Here is a 20,645-nt window from a genome sequence, read left to right on the forward strand (position 1 = left end):
AGTGTAAAATACAAAAATTTTCCGCGCTACGCGCGCACATTGTAACAATAAAGCCCTTTTTTACCTGGATAATGGGCGAAAATAGTGTAAAATACCATTTTTTCGCGCTATGCGCGCACATCTTCCCAATAAGGCCCTTTTCGGGAAGCTCGAAGACATACAGTCTCTATGTATTGTATGATGCAACTGCAATTTTTTTCGTCTATGCCCCCAAAATTTAATTTTGCCCCCCCCCCCCCGACCAAGAAAGCTGGCTACGCCCCTGGGGTTGAGACACTAAATATCAATCGAGCCAATCGCCTCATAATAAATTAAACGAGAGTGCAAGTCAGGACTCGTTTGTATTGGCAATGAAGTTGGAACTCATTTATTTACTATCCAGAGAGATCAATTAAGAGTAAACCGGTCTGCAAGAGTGAGAATTCAACTGAAATGCATCCAGTCTTTTATATTCAAGCAATTTTCCCTTTTATCTATATCCATCAGATCTCTACCTGATTCATTGGCCAGTATGTCCAGACGGTACAGCAGATCCTGTAAAAGTCCGTCAAGAAACATGGAAGGCAATGGAAGAAAGCTATGAAGCAGGTTAGTATGTGTAAAGATTCGCCTAATGGCGCTATGGGGTCACTTGACATAAGTGGAATTTTAGGCACAACCTGAAAGTACCCTCCCGTAAAATTCCCACTAGCATATAACCTTAATTCTTGTTGGGATTTCAAAGGAGGGAACTCTCTATTTGCACATGAAATGTAACCGAAGGCAAAGGACCCCAATTAAGTGCGCCATTAGGCGAATCTTTACGGTATATGTATTTAAAACAAGAAGAAGGGAAGCAAAAAGAGGAGCAAGATTTTCAAACCATGTACCAAAGGGCTCTAAACAAACCGCGTTTTTCTCGCAACAAGCCCATCATCGGAAAATTTATGGATTGCCATGCAGACAAATTATTATCCAAACATGAGAGAGGGCATCGTCATAAGCTATGATACTGCATGCGTCATTATTCCCTAACTGTAATAAAGTTTTCTAACGTGAAACGGTAAGAAAACAAACCCCACGCGGAGGCAATTCCGGTTCATACCGATCGGGTCTGTGTTTTCCCGGCCGGGTGTTGCCATAGCAGCGTGACAGCATCGTGTGTTGACCAATGAGAGCTGCCCTCTCGTCTGCGCTGGTCACTGTCGTGGTGTTTTGTTTTCATTACATTATTGGTTTCCAGAATGGATAGACAAACAATTTTAATTCCCACCCACCTCTCCCAATTAAAGGGGAACCTATGTGTTTGTCAAATATGTTAATGCAAGCACATAACTTTATTTCAAGCAAATCATAAGTTGTTTTTAAAAAAAAGGCAGGTACTGCTTTCCTTACATAATTAAGGAAAACAAATTAAATAGTTGCATATAGCATGCTTTAGGCATGCTATTTAAGCACAAATAATTATATGGGTAAAGAAAATTTTTATGGGATTTGGATTCTTCAGTCGGGTATTCACTGTTGAGTATTTTTACTTTTATCTTGGAATTCCATGAGGATTTGTATTAATTTTCCCCTGGATTTGCTTTGGGATTCAGATTCCTCAGTAGTGTTACTGTGGAACAGAAATTGGGTTGAGCATTTTGCTTTCATCTTGGAATGTCAAATATCCTTGTTGATATAAAATAGCAAATAAATGATAAGCTCCCGACATGCGCGGTCAAAATTCATTATAATGCTAGTTTTTATATATAATAGCAGCATACAATTTAACTGCAGCTTATTGCATTATTACAACATCTGTTTTCAAAAAAAAAAATTCTAACATAGAAATGAGTCCTCACAGAAGACAGACTTATCGATCAAGAGTTAAACATGTCATGTTTAATTACATATAATACTTAGAGGACAAGCTATATACATGTATTAAACAAGGAGATTTTTGTTTTCTTTTATCTTGCATCTTCCACTTATATGCACCTGTATCTCTATATTTCATATTAATATCAGTTAATACTGTATGCACTAATTATATAATGAAAAACTGATAGAGTGGAAAGTTTCGGCCATTATAAAAATCCCTTTGTCGGGTTATTTGTGGGCTCCACGTTCCTCAGTAATGCTTACTGTAGAATAGAAATTGGGTTTCAGCAGCTTTGCTCTTATTATGGAGTTCCCCTTTGAATTTGCGATTGGGATTCATGATTCCTCAGTTGGTTTACTGTCGAACAGAAATTGGGTTGAGTATTTTTACTTTTATCTTGGAATCCCATCCTTTTGATTTTTCCCTTTTTGTACTTGCTTGATTTGGGATTCATGATTCCTCAGTTGGTTTACTGTCGAACAGAAATTGGGTTGAGTATTTTTACTTTTATCTTGGAATCCCATCCTTTTGATTTTTCCCTTTTTGAACTTGCTTGATTTGGGATTCATGATTCCTCAGTTGGTTTACTGTCGAACAGAAATTGGGTTGAGTATTTTACTTTTATCTTGGAATCCCATCCTTTCTGATTTCATTCCAGGGTTGTGTACAAACCCTTTGCTTGTAATGATATAATGGCTGAAATCTTTGTTTATGAAAATAAAATTATTGTCTATCCTGATGGCCAATAAGTATTGCCAAAAATTGCTGTTGCCTTGTGTGTCATTGTCTCCGTCTGGGGTTAACAGTACGTTTATTGCAAAGAGACATCTGTAAATTGTTGTTATTGATTTGCTGTTGTAACCTAATGTTGTAAATTGCAGGTTTATATAAAGCTATTGGAGTCAGCAACTATAAGATAAGTCACTTAGAAGAACTGAAATCTATGAAATGTAAAGTCATGCCGCATATTAATCAGGTAAGTATCCATAAACGTAGAACCTGATTACACTCAAGGATAAAAAGCACACATTTGAGTCAGTACTAGGTGTGCACTCTCAGTAAGTTAAAGTTCTGCTCAGGGAAATTTGACAATAACTTTAAAATTAATTTACTGTAATAACTGATAATTGCTAATTGCTTAAGCAAATATTTCCAATTCGATATAGCGCAAATTTTATTCAACCACATTTTGCACATTGCCGTATACACATGAGTAACACATTTTTGGCCCCTCGGATTTTCCATGTTGTTGTCTTTCTTCTATCTTTGAATTTAGCTTAAAATTCTTTGAAAACCTTCCTGGCAGTCATTTTATGAACGAAATAAAACAAATAAGTAATTGCTTTGCCGATAATTTTATTTTGACGCTTGATGGTTTCCACTTTAGGAAATCATTATGCATGCTTTATTTTGTTTGGAGTTGTTTTTTTAGGGGGGATTTGGGAACTTTTGCAGGGGTGTCTGGTGTCCGCATTCAGAAGTTGGGAAAAGATTCACAATGAAGTCTCAATCCACTGATTTCGCCCCTTGACAGCATACATGGCATTCATGAATGTATTATAACATTTCTTGTTCATGTTTGTTGTCAGTTCGAGGTTCTATCCACTATGCAAAAGGGTAAATTGAAGCCATTTGGTGCCATGATTTGTACATGATGTTTGGCTTTTTGAGGGCGAGTAAAATAGTAAAGCAACTTTATCTCAAGATGTTAGCAGTAAAATCAGCATAATTATTGTAATTTGCTAAACAAAATGGTATACCCACTGTGTGTATAATTATACAGTCGTGGACAAATGTTTGGAATATTTTTATTTTTTGCATAGCCCTTAAGGAAGGGGTATGAACGTTTGGACAGTATTTTTGTGGGACATGAGAGCACATCAGACATATCGAATTGCATTCTGAATACGAAGAATGGCCTTCTGATATTAAATAATTTTGAGTTTTTGAAATTCGCAATGTAATACACATTTTATGGCAAATCATTAAAAATTGACATTTTTGATATTTAACAGTACTCGAAGTAAACTTTATAAATCTGATGATTTCTACCTAAAGTGTATGTAGGTGGGATGAAAAGCCGACGATCAATTGAAAATTTTGACCTTTCGTATTGAAGATATGGATTTTTTCCCAAAACACCAAAAAAATAAGGTCTTTTTGGGGAAAAATCCATATCTTCAATATAAAAGGTCAAAATTTTCAATTGATCGTCGGCTTTTCCTCCCAGCTACATACACTTTAAGACTATATCATTAAATTTATAAAATTTACTTCGAGGACTGTTATATCTCCAAAATGTGAAAAATATCAAATTTTAATAATTTGTCATAAAATTTGTATTATATCGTGAATTTCATAAAATGAAAATTATTTGATATCAGAAAGACATTCTTCGTATTCAAAATGCAATTCGATAGGTCTGATGTGCTCTCATGTCCCACAAAAAATGCTGTCGAAACGCTCAAAACGCTCATTCCAGATCCCTTAAGGGATCTAAAATGAGTGTAAAACAATTCTGACGTGTCACATCAATATTTAGGATAAAAAGTGAAATTTAGAAACCATGTTTATTTAATATATGCAAGAAGTCAACATTGAAGCCATAATGTAACATTTGCTAAGGAGGACGCTCTCAATGTCTTTCAATGTTTTGTTTTTACACGATTTTAATGTACTTCAGTAAACTAATATAAAAAAAACCCTAATATAACCTGTCCGAGGTTTTGAATGAAACGTTTGAAACGACATTTCATTATTACCATGATTACGATGGAAATATTAGTCGAGCGCCTACGCGATGTTCATAGCACATAGCACTGATAAAAACAAAATAAATATTTAAAAAAAAAACAATTCCATTTCTTATAGAAATGTTCCAATATGGCTTTCAAATGAAGAAACTGATTTTGACACAAAACATGAGCTATTCAGATTTCATTATCTGTGAGGTATTGGACTTTTTATTTTATTGGAGAAGAGTAGGCAAGGCAACTACTTGATTTTATTTCTACATATTCAATTCATACTACATACTCTGACAATGTTTCAAAGTTTCCTTTTTGTTACTAATGATGGGTTATAATAGCGTCCTCAATAGGCACTCTCCATAATTATAACTACATGTGAAAAGCAGCCCTAAAATAAACGCCGGATTCTTTTTGTTCAAAGTTTGACCACTTTGATTGTTTGTTTTGGGCAGTTATTTGGAAAATTATTTGGTTGGAAGTCTCTGCTATGTATTTATATTTATTACATTTTATTTCGTTCCGTTCTGTTCAAACCTTTCGAATATCTAGTTGGAATTTCATGTAATGCACGATCCCAATCGAGAGATAATGAAGTACTGCAGGGACAATGGTATCGTAGTGATGGTAAGTATATACCCGCAAAGCAAATCAGGACACGCCCCAAAACGTGCAATCATGTACAGTATTGTACACCCTTAGTACATAATGTACTGTGATGTAATCTTTTTAAATCAATTTGAATTACTTTTTTTAGTGATATTGTTTTATATAGCGACCTTTAAGAGTGAAATATCCACTCTTTAAAGTATGATATAAGGGACAACTTGTAGTGATCCTTTATGTGGCTTTTTAAATATAGCTTCTTGAAGAGTTAAAATTGTACTCTTTTGGAGTAATTTTCACTCATTTTGGAATGTAAAGATACTCACTTTTTTCGTTCACTCATTTACATCATGTACATTAAGAGAGTATGGATACATTACTTTTTTATGTTTCTTCCCATTATGTCTCAAGGCTTACTCGCCCTATGCAGGAGGAAAGGCATTTTCTCTACCTAAAGTAAAGGAGCTAGCTGAGAAGTATAAGAAAACAGCTGGGCAAATCATGTTAAGATGGATTTTTCAGCATGGAATTGTTCCTATACCTAAAACAGCAAAAGTGGAAAGAGCTAAAGAAAATGGCCAGGTGAGTAATGTAACCGATCAACCGATTCATTGTTCTCACCATGCTCACTATGTGTAAGCACCGAAAACCAAGGACATATTCCCGCATTGAATTTTTTACTCTTTAATTGTGGGTTTATAATATATTCTTATATTCTTTGTTTTCCAGATCTTTGATTTTGAATTATCCAAGGAAGACATGGTTGTATTGAACTCTATACACAAGGAATCATCTGTGACAATCTGTGAGGCACCAAAATAACTCAAAATCATACACTACTATAATCAAAGACAAAACTAAAAAGACCAATTTGCGTCTGACGTCAGGGCAATGGCGTGGGGTGATTGGTTCCTGAGCTGCGCAGTACATCATTTTCGGTCTGGTTGACAGGACGTCACTAGTCTTTGTAATTCGGTCTCAAATTATAACTTATCACAATTAAAGAATAAATTATGTAAGAGAACATGAGGTTGATATTCATATTAACTACAGCTCAGCAGTGGCGGCACCAGGAATTTTAGGGGGGCAAAATATGTATACTTTTATATACTTTCGACCATATGAGGCCCGAAAGTTCCATAATTCCAGGGTTCAGACCAACCTTAAGGAGGCACCCAGTTAGAGTAGAGCAGCATAGTAAACTCACTTCAGAAGAACAGTAGACAAACCAACCCGCCCTTTTTAGGCCTACCTTTTATCCCCAAAAGAGAAATGACTTATGTTGTAAATAAAAAAAAAATTAGAAACAACAAAGTAAGAAAGTAAGAAACATTAGAAAATTAAGTAATTGCAAGTATAGCAAAAGAAGTCCCACGTCCATTTTTTTTTTAATGGCACTTAACAAACCGGTAAAGCCCATTCCCTAAATAAAGTTGTTATTTTATAAAGTTATCATTGAGAAATGTTTGATATTCATGCATGGTACTTGTACTCCTTTTCAATCTTGGAAGTAGCCAAACCTCCTCCGTGGACAGAGTGAAAAAAAAACGAGTGCATTTCTTTAAAAGAGCATATCTTCAAAAGTTGTGACACGATTGAATAAAGGTTTTTCAAAATATATTTGACCTACTTTTCAGAAATAGGATAAAAAGAGGGCACCATTAGGGTTTTTGGACACCCTGTATGCACACTTCCACATGAAAATCAAAACAATTTGGGTTCAAAAAAGACGATCAAGCATTTCAAAACCAAAGTGAAAGATAATATTATTCTTAATTACATTTAGTATTTTATCTAATTTCCTTGTACGGCTTAAAGTAATTTAATTGTGTATCGTATTATCTGTAATATAGTTAATGTAGTATTGAATTAATCTCTGTAATTTCTTGCATATTCTTGATCACAAAACAGACTCTTTTGGTTTTTGTTAGGGTAAATGAGGGGAGGGGGGTGTTTTTGACATTTTTGCGGTATATTTTGTTGTTGTTGTTATTTTGAAACCTTTTTTGTTAGGACAGGGGGTTCTTAATACAGGCCATCCGGCCTTCCGAGGACCTCCTCATTCAATGTATGTGTTTAATTGTTGTGCTGTTATATTTTATATTCGAATGAAATAAAGATGAATGAATGAATGAATGAATGAATGAATGAATGAATGAATGAATGAATGAATGAATAGAAGTAAACAAAAAAAGAAATCGGTCAAAAGAGTATGAGTATTTTGATAAACGATACATTTTATTACAAAACAGTATGAGTCATCACGACTAACTACCACCACGACACATTTTGTTACATTCATTGACATTTTAATTACATAAAATATAAAATGGGCTCAAAAAGAAACTTATAATTTTTCACCCTTGACCTAGAGGGTTGAGTGCAGATATCATGGTCCCCCTTTTCAAATAGCTCTGACACTTTAACGTGCACAGGGATGAATCCTCCTGAACACGGGACCAACGGCTTTACGTGACTTCCGAATCACGGACGAAGCACATACACTACCTATATCTGCACGTGATAAGCAGTGTATGGGGGCGAGAAGAAATTCTTCAATTAAATTCTGAAATTAAATTACTGAACGTAATTGAAGGATTCCCGACCATATAGGAACTTTTTGGGAGGGAAGAGAATTTTCACCTAAGGCAAGCCCAAGGCTCGAACCCTCGCCGATCGTATCTCCCGGCCATCTCGCCCTATATTACGGATAAAATACTATATTACTTATATCTCTCAGTTATGAATCACTAAATCACTAAAACTTCTTAGTGATGATTGTTATGCTATATATATATAGTTATATACCTATAATTACTTTAATTATCTGAACACTACCTTACACAGACTTTTAAAGTTTTGACTAGTATTTACACACTAAAATAACTGGGTGAACAACATGGGTAATTACAGGCTGTCAACATATAAAATTATTTAAGTTGTTTTTCTTTCCTTTTATCATTGCAATTAATATTCGTACGTTAAGGGTGGTCTTAAGCCTGGAATTATGGAAACTTTGGGCCTCATAACTGATGAATTGTTGGTCTAAAGATGATAAAAGTACACAAATTTAGAATGGCAAAGACTTGATAAATTAATCTGCGAGGTCAAATTTGGGCTAAAATGCTCATTTTTGGCCCCAAATTAAAAAAAAAACGTATTTTTTTGGCCCACTTTTGTTTCGTTCAACGAAAAACATATCTTGGGCCAATTTGTTTATATCAATTTTTAAAAACCAAATAAAATTATCTAGGAGCAGTTCTGGTATTTTTTGAGTTTTGACCTACTTTGAGAAATTTGCACCAAAATTGGTTTAAAAAATCATAAAAAGCCTGATTTTCGCCAAAATTTCAAATATTTTTGGTGAAGTTAGTCAAAATTCAAAAAAATATATATAAAAAACTGTTCCTAAATATCTGAATCTAGTTTTTTAAAATCAATAAAATTTGACCTCACAGTCTTTGCCATTCTAAATATGTATACTTTTATATACTTTAAACTAACAATTTAGTAGATATGAGGCCCGAAAGTTTCCATAATTCCAGGGTTAAGACCACCCTTAAGGGCACTAATAGGAGCAAACTTAAAGTACATGTAATTGGAGAGTGGAAGCCAAGCATTACCCACAAACCACCGAGTGCGAATGTGTATTTATTTTGGAAGGTTTTATGATATTTTTGGTGATATTTCAAAAAAGCGCCATGCCAAAGACAAATCTTTGGGTACATACTTTATTAATGTCACTAAAACTTCTTAGTGATGATTGTTACGCTATATATTATATATAGTTATATACCCATAATTACTTAAATTATCTGAACACTATCTTACACAGACTTTTAAAGTCGGCTACCTTTTGACTAGTATTTACAAAGTGTTTGTTTCTATATAATGATGTATATCCATATGTAGCGGTAAACGTAAATATATAGAAAGCAAAATTATACTTTACGCTACTCAAATTTGGTACACTCACCGGGGCGCTCTCACCGGGTCAACCGGCGTCTTCAGCGGATGTTATTGCTCTGAAGATTTGTGTTGCTAGTGATGTAGTACTAGGACACCTCCGATGACGTAACAGATGTTGATGACGTCAAACTTGAAGATGTTGTGCCGCCCCCTTCTGACCTCCAGGAACCAAGGGGGCGGCACAACATCTTCAAGTTTGACCCCTAGCAGAAATTCTATACAGCAAGAAGTGTATCAAAAGTGTATCAAAGTGTATTAAAACTGTATCAAACGGCAATTTGATACAGTTTTGATATACTAAAGGGTGTATTGAAAATGTATCAACTGAAAATATAGGGTATCAAAACTGTATCAAATACCACCTAACTGTATCAAAATGTATCAAAAGTGTATCAAATTTGAACTTAGTTAATTTTGGCCATGCTTGTGGTGTATCAAAAGTGTATCAAATTGGATTTTGCAGTTTTTAGTGTATGTAAAGTGTATCAAAATGAACTTAGTTAATTTTTGGTGCTAGATGTATATCAAAAGTGTATCAAATTGGACTTGGTCAAATGCTGGCTGCATACAGTGTATCAAAAGTGTATTAAATTGGACTTTGTCTGTTTTTTTAGTGTATGTAAAGTGTATCAAATTGAACTTAGTTAATTTTTGGTGGCTAGAGGTATATCAAAAGTGTATCAAATTGGACTTAGTCAAATTCTGGCTGCCTACAGTGTATCAAAAGCGTATTAAATTGGACTTAGTTTATTTTGGGTGGCTAGAGGTATATCAAAAGTGAATCAAATTGGGCTTTCATAAACTGACCTTTTGTAGTGTATCAAAACTATCAATAACTGATCACATTTCTAGATAATGACTCATCATTTTCAAATTTGCCCATGTGGCATGCATGCAGTTAACACCAGGATTTGCATTTGGAAATGTACTGTATTTTAGAGCAAATTATGGTGTTTTTTTTATCATGATGAAGATACAAACATGCTTGTAGACTGCACATTAGGTTACAATGTAGTTGTAATCAGGGACTGTGATTAAAGAAGATATTTTATTGACTTAGTTCTGATAAGGTAAGCTTACTTTATATTATTATATATAGGGCCTCTATGTATATATTATTAAGCATGAATATAGCACATGCATGTATAGTAAAAAAACCTGCTGAATCTTTTTGTTATTGGTAGCCTTTTTGTCTCTTTATTGAGGGTAACAACTTCAGTGACAAGCACTGCTTTCCAAGCAGGCCCTCTGATGTATGTATGTTCCATTTTGGTTGGGTTTTGCTTCTTTTTTGCAATACTTTCTCACACATTTGTCCTATTGCGTTGTAATTTTGAACGTTGATAGGTGAAAGTGCATTGAGCTGCTCCGTCAGCATTGGCAGTAGAGGGCAGTGTTAAATTTGAGCTTGATTAGACTAATTTCAAAATTTGACCTTTGACCCCTTCACTTTAAGCTTTGGGGTCATTAATGTTTGCAAATATGTTTAGATCATGTAAGGATAATTGTTGAATTTCAGCTTGATTGGACCAATTTTGAAATTTGAAAAACTATCAAAAGTATAAAAAACTGTATCAAAAGTGTATAAAAAACTGTATCAAAAGTGTATAAAAACTGTATCAAAAGTGTATAAAAAAACTATCAAAAGTGTATAAAAACTGTATAAAAAGTGTATAAAAAACTGTATCAAAAGTGTATCAAAAAAACTATCAAAAGTGTATCAAAAAACTGTCTCAAAAGTGTATCAGAAAACTATATCAAAAGTGTATCAAATGGCATGTATCAAAAAATAGGGCGGTCCCGCTGGCCAGCATAAGAATTGGAACGCTGATTTGATACAGTGACATATTTGATACACTTTTGATATAATTATGTATAAAATGTGTATGAAATGAAAGGATAAGAATTTCAACGCTAATTTGATACAGTTTAAATTGGAACCCTGATTTGATACAGTTGCATATTTCATACACTTTTGATATAATTATGTATGAAATGTGTATGAAATGAAAAAAAGCGTGCAGTGATTTATAGTGCGCTACGCACAGGCACAATGCCTAGACGTTGATCCACAAGCCTCAGCACACTTTACAGGTTGTCGCTGACCACTGGGGCCCACATCATTCCATAAACCATTTAACAACAATTCAGGGACTGAATGAAAGGATAAAAATTTCAACGCTAATTTGATACAGTTTAAATTGGAACCCTGATTTGATACAGTTACATATTTCATACACTTTTCATATAATTATGTATGAAATGTGTATGAAATGAAAGGATAAGAATTTCAACGCTAATTTGATACAGTTTAAATTGGAACCCTGATTTGATACAGTTACATATTTCATACACTTTTGATATAAATCATGTATGAAATGTGTATAAAATGAAAGGATAAGAATTTCAACGTTAATTTGATACAGTTTAAATTGGAACCCTGATTTGATACAGTTACATATTTCATACACTTTTGATATAAATCATGTATGAAATGTGTATAAAATGAAAGGATAAGAATTTCAACGCTAATTTGATACAGTTTAAATTGGAACCCTGATTTGATACAGTTACATATTTCATACACTTTTGATATAAATCATGTATGAAATGTGTATAAAATGAAAGGATAAGAATTTCAACGTTAATTTGATACAGTTTAAATTGGAACCCTGATTTGATACAGTTACATATTTCATACACTTTTGATATAAATCATGTATGAAATGTGTATAAAATGAAAGGATAAGAATTTCAACGCTAATTTGATACAGTTTAAATTGGAACCCTGATTTGATACAGTTACATATTTCATACACTTTTGATATAAATCATGTATGAAATGTGTATAAAATGAAAGGATAAAAATTTCAACGCTAATTTGATACAGTTTAAATTGGAACCCTGATTTGATACAGTTACATATTTCATACACTTTTGATATAAATTATGTATGAAATGTGTATAAAATGAAAGGATAAAATTTTCAACGCTAATTTGATACAGTTTAAATTGGAACCCTGATTTGATACAGTAACATATTTCATACACTTTTGACATAAATCATGTATGAAATGTGTATAAAATGAAAGGATAAAAATTTCAACGCTAATTTGATACAGTTTAAATTGGAACCCTGATTTGATACAGTTACATATTTCATACACTTTTGATATAAATTATGTATGAAATGTGTATAAAATGAAAGGATAAAAATTTCAACGCTAATTTGATACAGTTTAAATTGGAACCCTGATTTGATACAGTAACATATTTCATACACTTTTGATATAATTATGTATGAAATGTGTATGAAATGAAAGGATAAAAATTTCAATGCTAATTTGATAGTTTAAATTGGAACCCTGATTTGATACAGTTACATATTTCATACACTTTTGATATAATTATGTATGAAATACGTATGAAATGAAAGGATAAAAATTTCAATGCCAATTTGATACAGTTTAAATTGGAACGCTGATTTGATACAGTAACATATTCGATACACTTTTGATATAAATTATGTATGAAATGTGTATGAAATGAAAGGATAAAAATTTCAATGCTAATTTGATATAGTTTAAATTGGAACCCTGATTTGATACAGTTACATATTTGATACACTTTTGATATAATTATGTATCAAATATGTATGAAATGAAATGATACATTTCATTTGATACATTATCTTGGCATTTGATACACTTTTGATATGTATAAAATGTGTATGCAATGTTAATTTGATACAGTTTTGATACATAAAAGTGTATGAAATGAGGGTTCCAATTCAAATACTTTTATTTCATACATTTTTCATACGTATCAAAGTGGTGTATCAAACGTATATCAAATTTCAGCCAGGGACGTCATCCATTTTTGGTGATATTTCAAAAAAGCGACATGCCAAAGACAAATCTTTGGGTACATACTTTATTAATGTCAATACAGCTCTTTTCCGCATACCTACGTTACTATTCATTTTGATGATTCACTAATTATTATACATTTTGTGACTGCATAAGACTTACTTACACTAATAATAATAATACATCTAATTTTACTTTGATTGGTTACTGATAATATACTTTATTTCTTATATATCTCAGTTATGAATTGAGAATAGTTTTAAAAATAATTATGTTTACCTAAATCACTAAAACTTCTTATATATAGTTATAACAAGTTTACTTTACAAGTGACTAACTTTGGAATTTAGAGTGCTCAAACCCATTACAGGTGAGCTATAGAAACAAATTCAAAGTATAGACCTCTGGGTATAGTTATATACTACCATAATTAATACCATAATTACTTTAATTATCTGAACACTATCTTACACAGACTTTTAAAGTCGACTACTTTTTGACTAGTATTTTACAAACTGTTTGTCTCACAGGCAGCTTTTCCGCTCCACGTTTCTTATTGTTGATTTGTTCCTCTACTTGGTCTACTTCAAGCTGTAACAAAAAGTAGTATACAAACAATACATACACATAATTAGTTGTCTTTTAAGAACGTTTATGAATGTAAAGAAAGAAATTATGATCCAGATATTAGTAGTCAGAAGAACATCTAACGTAAACACATATAATTGGAATTTACTGCTAATTGTCTCGTTGTAACCCGTACGAAACTCGGGGAGCTGATCCTGGTTGCGAAGGTTATTTGAGGAATGTCTAGGGTGTGCGCTCTTGAATGGTTTATGGAATGATGTGGGGCCGTAGTGATCAGCGACAACCTGTAAAGTGTGCTGAAGCTTGTGGATCAACGTCTAGGCGTTGTGCCTGTGGGTAGCGCACTATAATAAACTACTGCGCTTTTTTTAGTTGATAATACCATAGACCATTAGATGGTCTATGATAATACCGATTTAATATTGTAGAAATATTTTATCTGATCATAAACTTAAAGTGATTATCAAAGATTTTGTTCACCGCCCATTATTGTAACAATACGAAATCTGGTGATTAACAATTTCTAAAATTTTAAACTGACTTTTACAGCACAACAAATTCAGTGTGTACATGTTCGTATATCGGGCCAGACAGACAGGTAGACTACTCGGAGATAAGCAGCACAAGTCAACTACCCAGCCGCAAAGCCTCTGCTATTGCAAAACATAAAACAGAATCTCGCCACAACATTATAGGGAGTCTCCGGCAATCATAACATTATGCCTTATGTGTTAGAAAAATAATTATCAAGCACGAATCACATGGTTTTATTTAAAACAAACTCATATTGACCATAAAAACGAATAAATACAGTCGGCTCTCAACACGCGATATTCAAAATTCCCGCGCCGAAATTGTCTAAGTGCAATGACGTAATGGTTATTTGTGCTCAAATGTCGTCAGCCTTCACTGTATTACCGGAACGTCATTGCACTCGACTCGACAATTTCGGTGCCCGGGAATTTTGAATATCGCGTCTTGAGCGGATGTTTTTATTCGTTGTTATGGTCACTATGAGTTTGTTTTAAATAAAACCACGAGGTTCGTGCTTGATCATTATTTTTCTTACATATAAGGCATAATGTTGTGATTGCCGGAGACTCCCTTTAAAGGGTCTCTCCACAAAGGGTTTAGACAAGGATGATAGAGAGTACCCCCGTTTTAGTGAGGGAGGCCATCAAAATCAAGAAAGAATCGCCAGAACTATATCGCGATTAAGGACTGGAGTTGCCATCCATATACAATCGTCCTCGTTTGACCAAAAAGTCGCCAATGGTCAACAAAAGGGAAACACGATATCATAGGACTTCTGATGAACATAATGAAGATGTGTGTCACACCACAGTCTCTGGTCACACATAGAAAATGCAAGGTTAATTGAATTTGTTACGCTGAAAATCAGTTTAAACTTTTAGAAACGCAGCAATATTGTAAACAAAAAGAGAATATAAACAACAAAAAGGTTAACCTATCAAAATAAGCTCACCTTAGTTAGGTAGCGATATTTGCATCAGGTGTTGCGCCACTGCCATTTCTGGTATCAGAACTTCCAGTACCCTTAATTGGATCAGCTTTCATCGATGTCATGTATGTGTTTTGTGCTTGGTTTTGTGTTCCTTCTGGTTGTCGATATACAGATTTTATCTGTAAAATAATAATAATAATAATAATAATAATAACAATAATAATAATAATAATAATAATAATAATAATAATAATAATAATAATAATAATAATAATAATATATGAGTTGGCAATCTCGTACGCAGACTAAGTATTTGATGTAGTGTTCACAATGGACAAATACATGCATGTTGAGCGACCCTTTGCTATCGAATTTACAATCTGCCTAATCATAAGGCTCACGTGGTCAAATGTTTAAGGCACATGTCTCGCAAATGAGGGAATGGGTTCGATGCCACGGCGGGATCAGTTTTCCTGGTTTCCCTGTAAAATATCATAAATATGTTACGACGACGACGAACCCTTATGAAGTATAACATTTTAAATGTAAACATGTGTTGTAAAAATTATATGCAGTCTTACATTATTACCTTCGGAACAAATAGAACAAGCAGCGTGAACGTTACGCAGAAAATGATGATGCATGAAGTAAAGATAAACTGTTCTTCCGTGTCATCTCGTATCAGAAAAGAAACGGTCACTCCCACAATACACAGTACGATGGTGTTGTACACACAAATGCCAATCTGTTTGCTGTCGTTAAGAGCCTCAACGGTAACCTAAAATAGAAAACCAATGTACAAAATCATTTTAACAGGACATTTTTTTTCAAAAGATGTATTTATGAAATCTTTGATAATTATGTCTATCATAAGACTTGTAACGACTTTTTCTTCTTATTCTAATAGCTTAGTTCCAAAAGATATGTTCGACGGGTCAGTGCAAGAACCTCGTATACTATTAGTAGCTAACAGGGGCGTAGCAAGCGGGTGGACAGGGTGGACGAAGTCTATGGGCCCCGAGTGTTCAGGGGCCCGAGCAAAACGAAAATTAAATAAGGGGGAAATATAAAAGAGATAGGGCTGATGAAGGAGGGCCCGCACTGCTCCTTGTCCATGGCCCACAGAGGCTATTGTTGTGTAATAAGCAGAGAGAACCCGGGAGAGAGAATAGATGGAAACATCGTTGATGTATTATAGTTTATATACAGTAAGCCAAAAAAATAAGGTACCAGCTATGTTTACCCCTGTTTATCCTACCAAAGACAGATATGTCATAATTGGAACAACTGTCAATAATAACTGCATCTTTTAGCTCAATTTCAAGACACCATTCGTTGAAATTGATCAAGAAATAAAGACACGACGATCCAAAAACCCAAGGAAGATGCCAATGTAAAAGTTGCAGTTTGCTTCATTGCGCAATTGCATGCCCTATTGATTTGTACACAAAGCGTTCGCAAAAGAGAACTAACGCCGTGCTTCCATTGATCACGTTAATGCTAACGTCGTACTTTCATTGATTAGAACGCAAAAGTGCAACTTTTTATTTTGTTTCTTCATTAGATCACCGTTTCTTTAATTCTCAACCAATTTCAACAAATAAGGTCTTAAATCAGAGCTAAAGAGTACATGTTTTGGCTGCTTGTTTTAATTTTGACATATTTGTCTTTATTTAGGATATACAGGGGTGAACACAACTGGTACCTTAATTCTTTGGCTTACTGTATAATACTAGCGGAATACCGTCTTTTCATCATTTTTCTGCTGTCAATTTCTTTTCTCCGTATATGGACATTTTTTATATTATAAATGCTAATCAAATAAGAAATTGGTTTGAACCTGTACTTAAATTGACTTTTCATTATTTTTAATTACCTACAGCTCTATGAAATACAACCAAGTTCACTAATGTCATTAAGTTTATGGTATTATGTTTAAACAATGTAAATCAGAATGCAAAAACGAATACAAACTTTGCAAAATTACATAAAATGCAAACAGCTGCCTGTAATTTCATAAAATCACAGTCTCTGTAAAATGTAATAATAATCAGAAACAAATATTTGGACGCTAGGTTTTCATTTCAAATATCAATCTATTTAATTAAATTATCTTTTTTTTCAATCGATGAAAACAGCTGGTTTACTGACATCAAGTTAACCAGTATTATATTAAAAAAATGTTATTCATGAAAATTTAAAAAAAAACGCCTACAAACATTGTATTAAATTTTGAATAAAATGCACATATGTCCCTACAATCTCAAAATGTGATAAGATTTCTGTAAATTCGTAAACATTATGTTATATAAGATTTTTTAGTTTGAAAGTTTCGAGCATCTCAAGGTTATTTTGACTGAGTTTGAGTCGGTAAAAAAATTCAAAAGAGAAATGAGGAAAAACCGCATTTCGGATTGGATTTTAAAATGAAAGAAAAGTAATCAAAACTAGGAATTTAGACGCTGTAATGCAGTTTACTCAGACTAATATCAGGATTCAAGTTGCACATGTACATGATTTAGGCATGAGTAGAAACATCTAGGGGCTATATAATTCAGTGAACCCATTTGAAATCTACACCCCGTCATGTTTTCCATTAGGGGTTGTATGGTATTCAACCGGAATGGCCCAATACGCAAAGTGGACGAAATGAAAATACGCAATGACAGAAGTAAATTTGCTGTAACTTTAAAGTAAACCCTCTGAATCACACGGAACAAATTCCTCATATTTGTATACGAAAACATGATATGATAATACATTTTTCGTCGTGATTTCTGTTAAAAAAAGCGTCAATATCCGAGTGCGTACATACCTTTCTTATTTCCCATGCAAGGAAAGTACCAAACAATAGCAGCAGTCCTTTAAACACAAACAGAACACCCAACCAGTAGGCCAGATAATCCGATGAACATTGTTCAGTATAACTAATGATACGCTGATTGGCATTTCCTACTAACCCTTTCTGCAAAATACAAAGATGGTGAATTGAAATCAGAAAATTTATTCACAAAGTTACGCTACCATCTCCTTACTCAAATTGTCTTATTTCACCAACGTTTTAACTGAAAAGTGTAGTAATACTGCATTCATTCATACGGTTGAAAATGCTTCCAGCAAGGCACCTGTTACCAACTGTTAACATGTAATTTGACAACCAATTGCCTCAGGTGAGGACACTTTCTGGAAAGCTGGACTGAACACGATCATCTGATGTAACGGATTGCCTATCATGACACATGTTACCAACTGTCAACATTTGACAAACAATTACATCAATGAAGGTCACTTTCGGGAAAGTTAGACTGAACTCGATCATCTGATGTAACTGATTGCCTATCATGACACCTGTTACCAACTGTCATCATTTAACAACCAATAATGCCTCATGTAAAGTTCACTTTCTGGACAGCTAGACTAAAAAAGCGATATTCTGATGAACTAATTTTCTGTCTGTAAACCTTGGATGGATGACTTGTCATATCTGGGATAGGAAAAGAGTTCCTTTTGGAACTATATAAATATATCACGTAGAATTTCCTTAAAACTTAGTATTATTAAATAATGGATAAGACTTATTGGTAAATAATAGCTTCTCATGTAGCACCTGTAAAGTGTGCTGAGGCTTGTGGATTAACGTCTAGGCGTTGTGCCTGTGCGTAGCGCACTATAAATCACTGCGCTTTAAAAAAATTTACGTTGAAGACATTACCCTCTCGCCCAACTCGATTTCTTCGGCCAGAAGTGGATCAATAGCCTGCCACAATATCAAGATAAGCACGTCAATACAAAAGAACACGAGAACCATGGCGAAAAGATTGTAGTCTGTTATCACCTACAAGATATGAAAAACAACGAAAATTTAGATATTATTTGTTAAAAATAATGAATTACATTGAGTTAGCAGATTTGTAGCATTTCACAGATTTTTAACATTTAACAATAACTCACCCTTCGTTGTTGTACTTTAAGCGGAGCTACACGATATACCCTCCAAGTCTTGCTGAACATGGAACCATATGCAAGTACAAAACCCGTTGAAAGCAGCCATACACGTAACTGAAATAATTTGTTGATTGATAAACATTAACTTATAAAATAAATAAACTTACTAAAATAAAACCCAATTATACACCTAAGAGAGGCGATAGCGGTGAAACTGACCCCGGAAAGTGTCAAAATGCACAACACGATAGAGGTAATGAGATTCGAACCCGCAATCACGAGTCGAAGTACATTTTCGCTCCGACTTGTGTATGGAAAAGTAGCAGTGAATCTTACTTTGCTTCAAAAAGGGTAAACCAACCTGGCATACATCATCGATCACATTTCTGGAGACTGTGTTCCTGTCCAATCCCGCTACAATTACACTCAAGTAAACCAAAATGCTTCCGGCGATAATGATGTTATTCAAGTTCGGGCTCGACATCTTTACATTCCTACAAATTAGTACAATATTATGAGTTTATATGGATAGCACATATTTATACTTTATAATGTATATACTAAATCAATTTTAATTAAAAAATATCTTTTAGCTTAATGTGTTCATGTGCTTAAAGGAAAACAAGACAATTTGTCCTTAAACCCATGGAAACAAAAACAGTTGATTAGGACAAGCCAACAAAAGAGTGATAACAAGGGCATTAGAGCAAGAGCATGCAAACAGAAAATCATGATGGTGGCGATGATAGTGATAGTGCAAGGAACATAAATTGTACCATTTGTCTCTGTTCTTTATGTTAAACGCAAAGAAGAAGGCAGCTAACATGACACCAAGTCCGGCTAAGATGCTCATAAATACGTAAGCAACCAAACTGATTCCGACGTACTCTCGTATGATAGCTGTGTGATCCAGAGGAACCTGATCATCTATTTTTGAAAATAAAGGCACAGAATAACATAATAAATGTTAATGTGTGTACAGAACATTAATCTAGACTTAAATTAAATTTGACTTTTAAGTCTAATTTAATATTTAAGTCTGGATTAATGTTAATACTTAAAAGTATTAAGCGTGCTGATAAAATTGACGGACTGCTGATGATCCTGATTCATGAATTCATCCTTTTGACAGTATACCATTTCTTCCTAAGTCCAATTTTAGAGCTAACAATACTCATACTATACATGTATATTAAGGTTAACAACTATTTTAAACTGTTGCGATTCGGTAGTTCACAGCATCTTGCGAATGGTAGTGAGCTTTGGCAAAAATTGCATTGATCATTGAATAGCGAGTGTGTAGAAGTATTCATATATCACAGATATATTTTTGTAGGTACTGTGGTTCTTGAGTTATGTTGTAAAGAGCACTGAAACAACAACACTTTTGTAAAACGTACACAATTCATTCACAACAATATATCAAGCAAGTTTTCAAAATATATGATTTGTAGAATGAACTTTTGTAAAATATTTAAGTGATATTTTCAATAATATATAAGATTTAGATAATGAAAATTATTGAAAATCGATTGTTTTTGGTTGCTTCGACCAATAATACCCCGTCTACCCTTAAGCAGCCAAATAAGCCTGTTAAAGAGATGGAATCCACA

General features: G+C 33.7%; 2 protein-coding genes across 3 annotated transcripts in view; one reads left to right on the top strand and one right to left on the bottom strand.

Annotated features, from left to right (window-relative positions):
• The first annotated feature begins 1,447 nt into the window (after window positions 1–1,447).
• On the top strand, window positions 1,448–6,280 carry LOC140156650 (uncharacterized oxidoreductase YtbE-like). Its single transcript, XM_072179590.1, has 5 exons — window positions 1,448–1,451; window positions 2,725–2,819; window positions 5,143–5,217; window positions 5,608–5,778; window positions 5,926–6,280. Exons 1-5 carry the CDS (start codon window positions 1,448–1,450, stop codon window positions 6,016–6,018), a joined length of 438 nt encoding a protein of 145 aa, XP_072035691.1. The 3' UTR covers window positions 6,019–6,280.
• A 6,734-nt stretch (window positions 6,281–13,014) lies between these two features.
• LOC140164555 (gamma-aminobutyric acid type B receptor subunit 2-like) overlaps window positions 13,015–20,645 on the bottom strand; it is a 110,208-nt gene continuing 102,577 nt past the window's right edge. For both annotated transcript variants that reach the window (XM_072187894.1, XM_072187975.1), the window contains exons 10-17: window positions 19,809–19,959; window positions 19,394–19,526; window positions 19,039–19,146; window positions 18,800–18,922; window positions 17,903–18,052; window positions 15,677–15,865; window positions 15,109–15,266; window positions 13,015–13,625 (exon numbers count right to left, since the gene is read on the bottom strand). In XM_072187894.1, the coding sequence (XP_072043995.1) occupies window positions 15,114–15,266; window positions 15,677–15,865; window positions 17,903–18,052; window positions 18,800–18,922; window positions 19,039–19,146; window positions 19,394–19,526; window positions 19,809–19,959 (1,007 nt within the window). In that variant the 3' untranslated portion in view covers window positions 13,015–13,625; window positions 15,109–15,113. The remainder of the gene's footprint in view (window positions 13,626–15,108; window positions 15,267–15,676; window positions 15,866–17,902; window positions 18,053–18,799; window positions 18,923–19,038; window positions 19,147–19,393; window positions 19,527–19,808; window positions 19,960–20,645) is intronic.

Source organism: Amphiura filiformis, chromosome 1 (assembly GCF_039555335.1).
Source record: "Amphiura filiformis chromosome 1, Afil_fr2py, whole genome shotgun sequence".
In the NCBI taxonomy this organism is placed as follows: Eukaryota; Metazoa; Echinodermata; class Ophiuroidea; order Amphilepidida; family Amphiuridae; genus Amphiura; species Amphiura filiformis.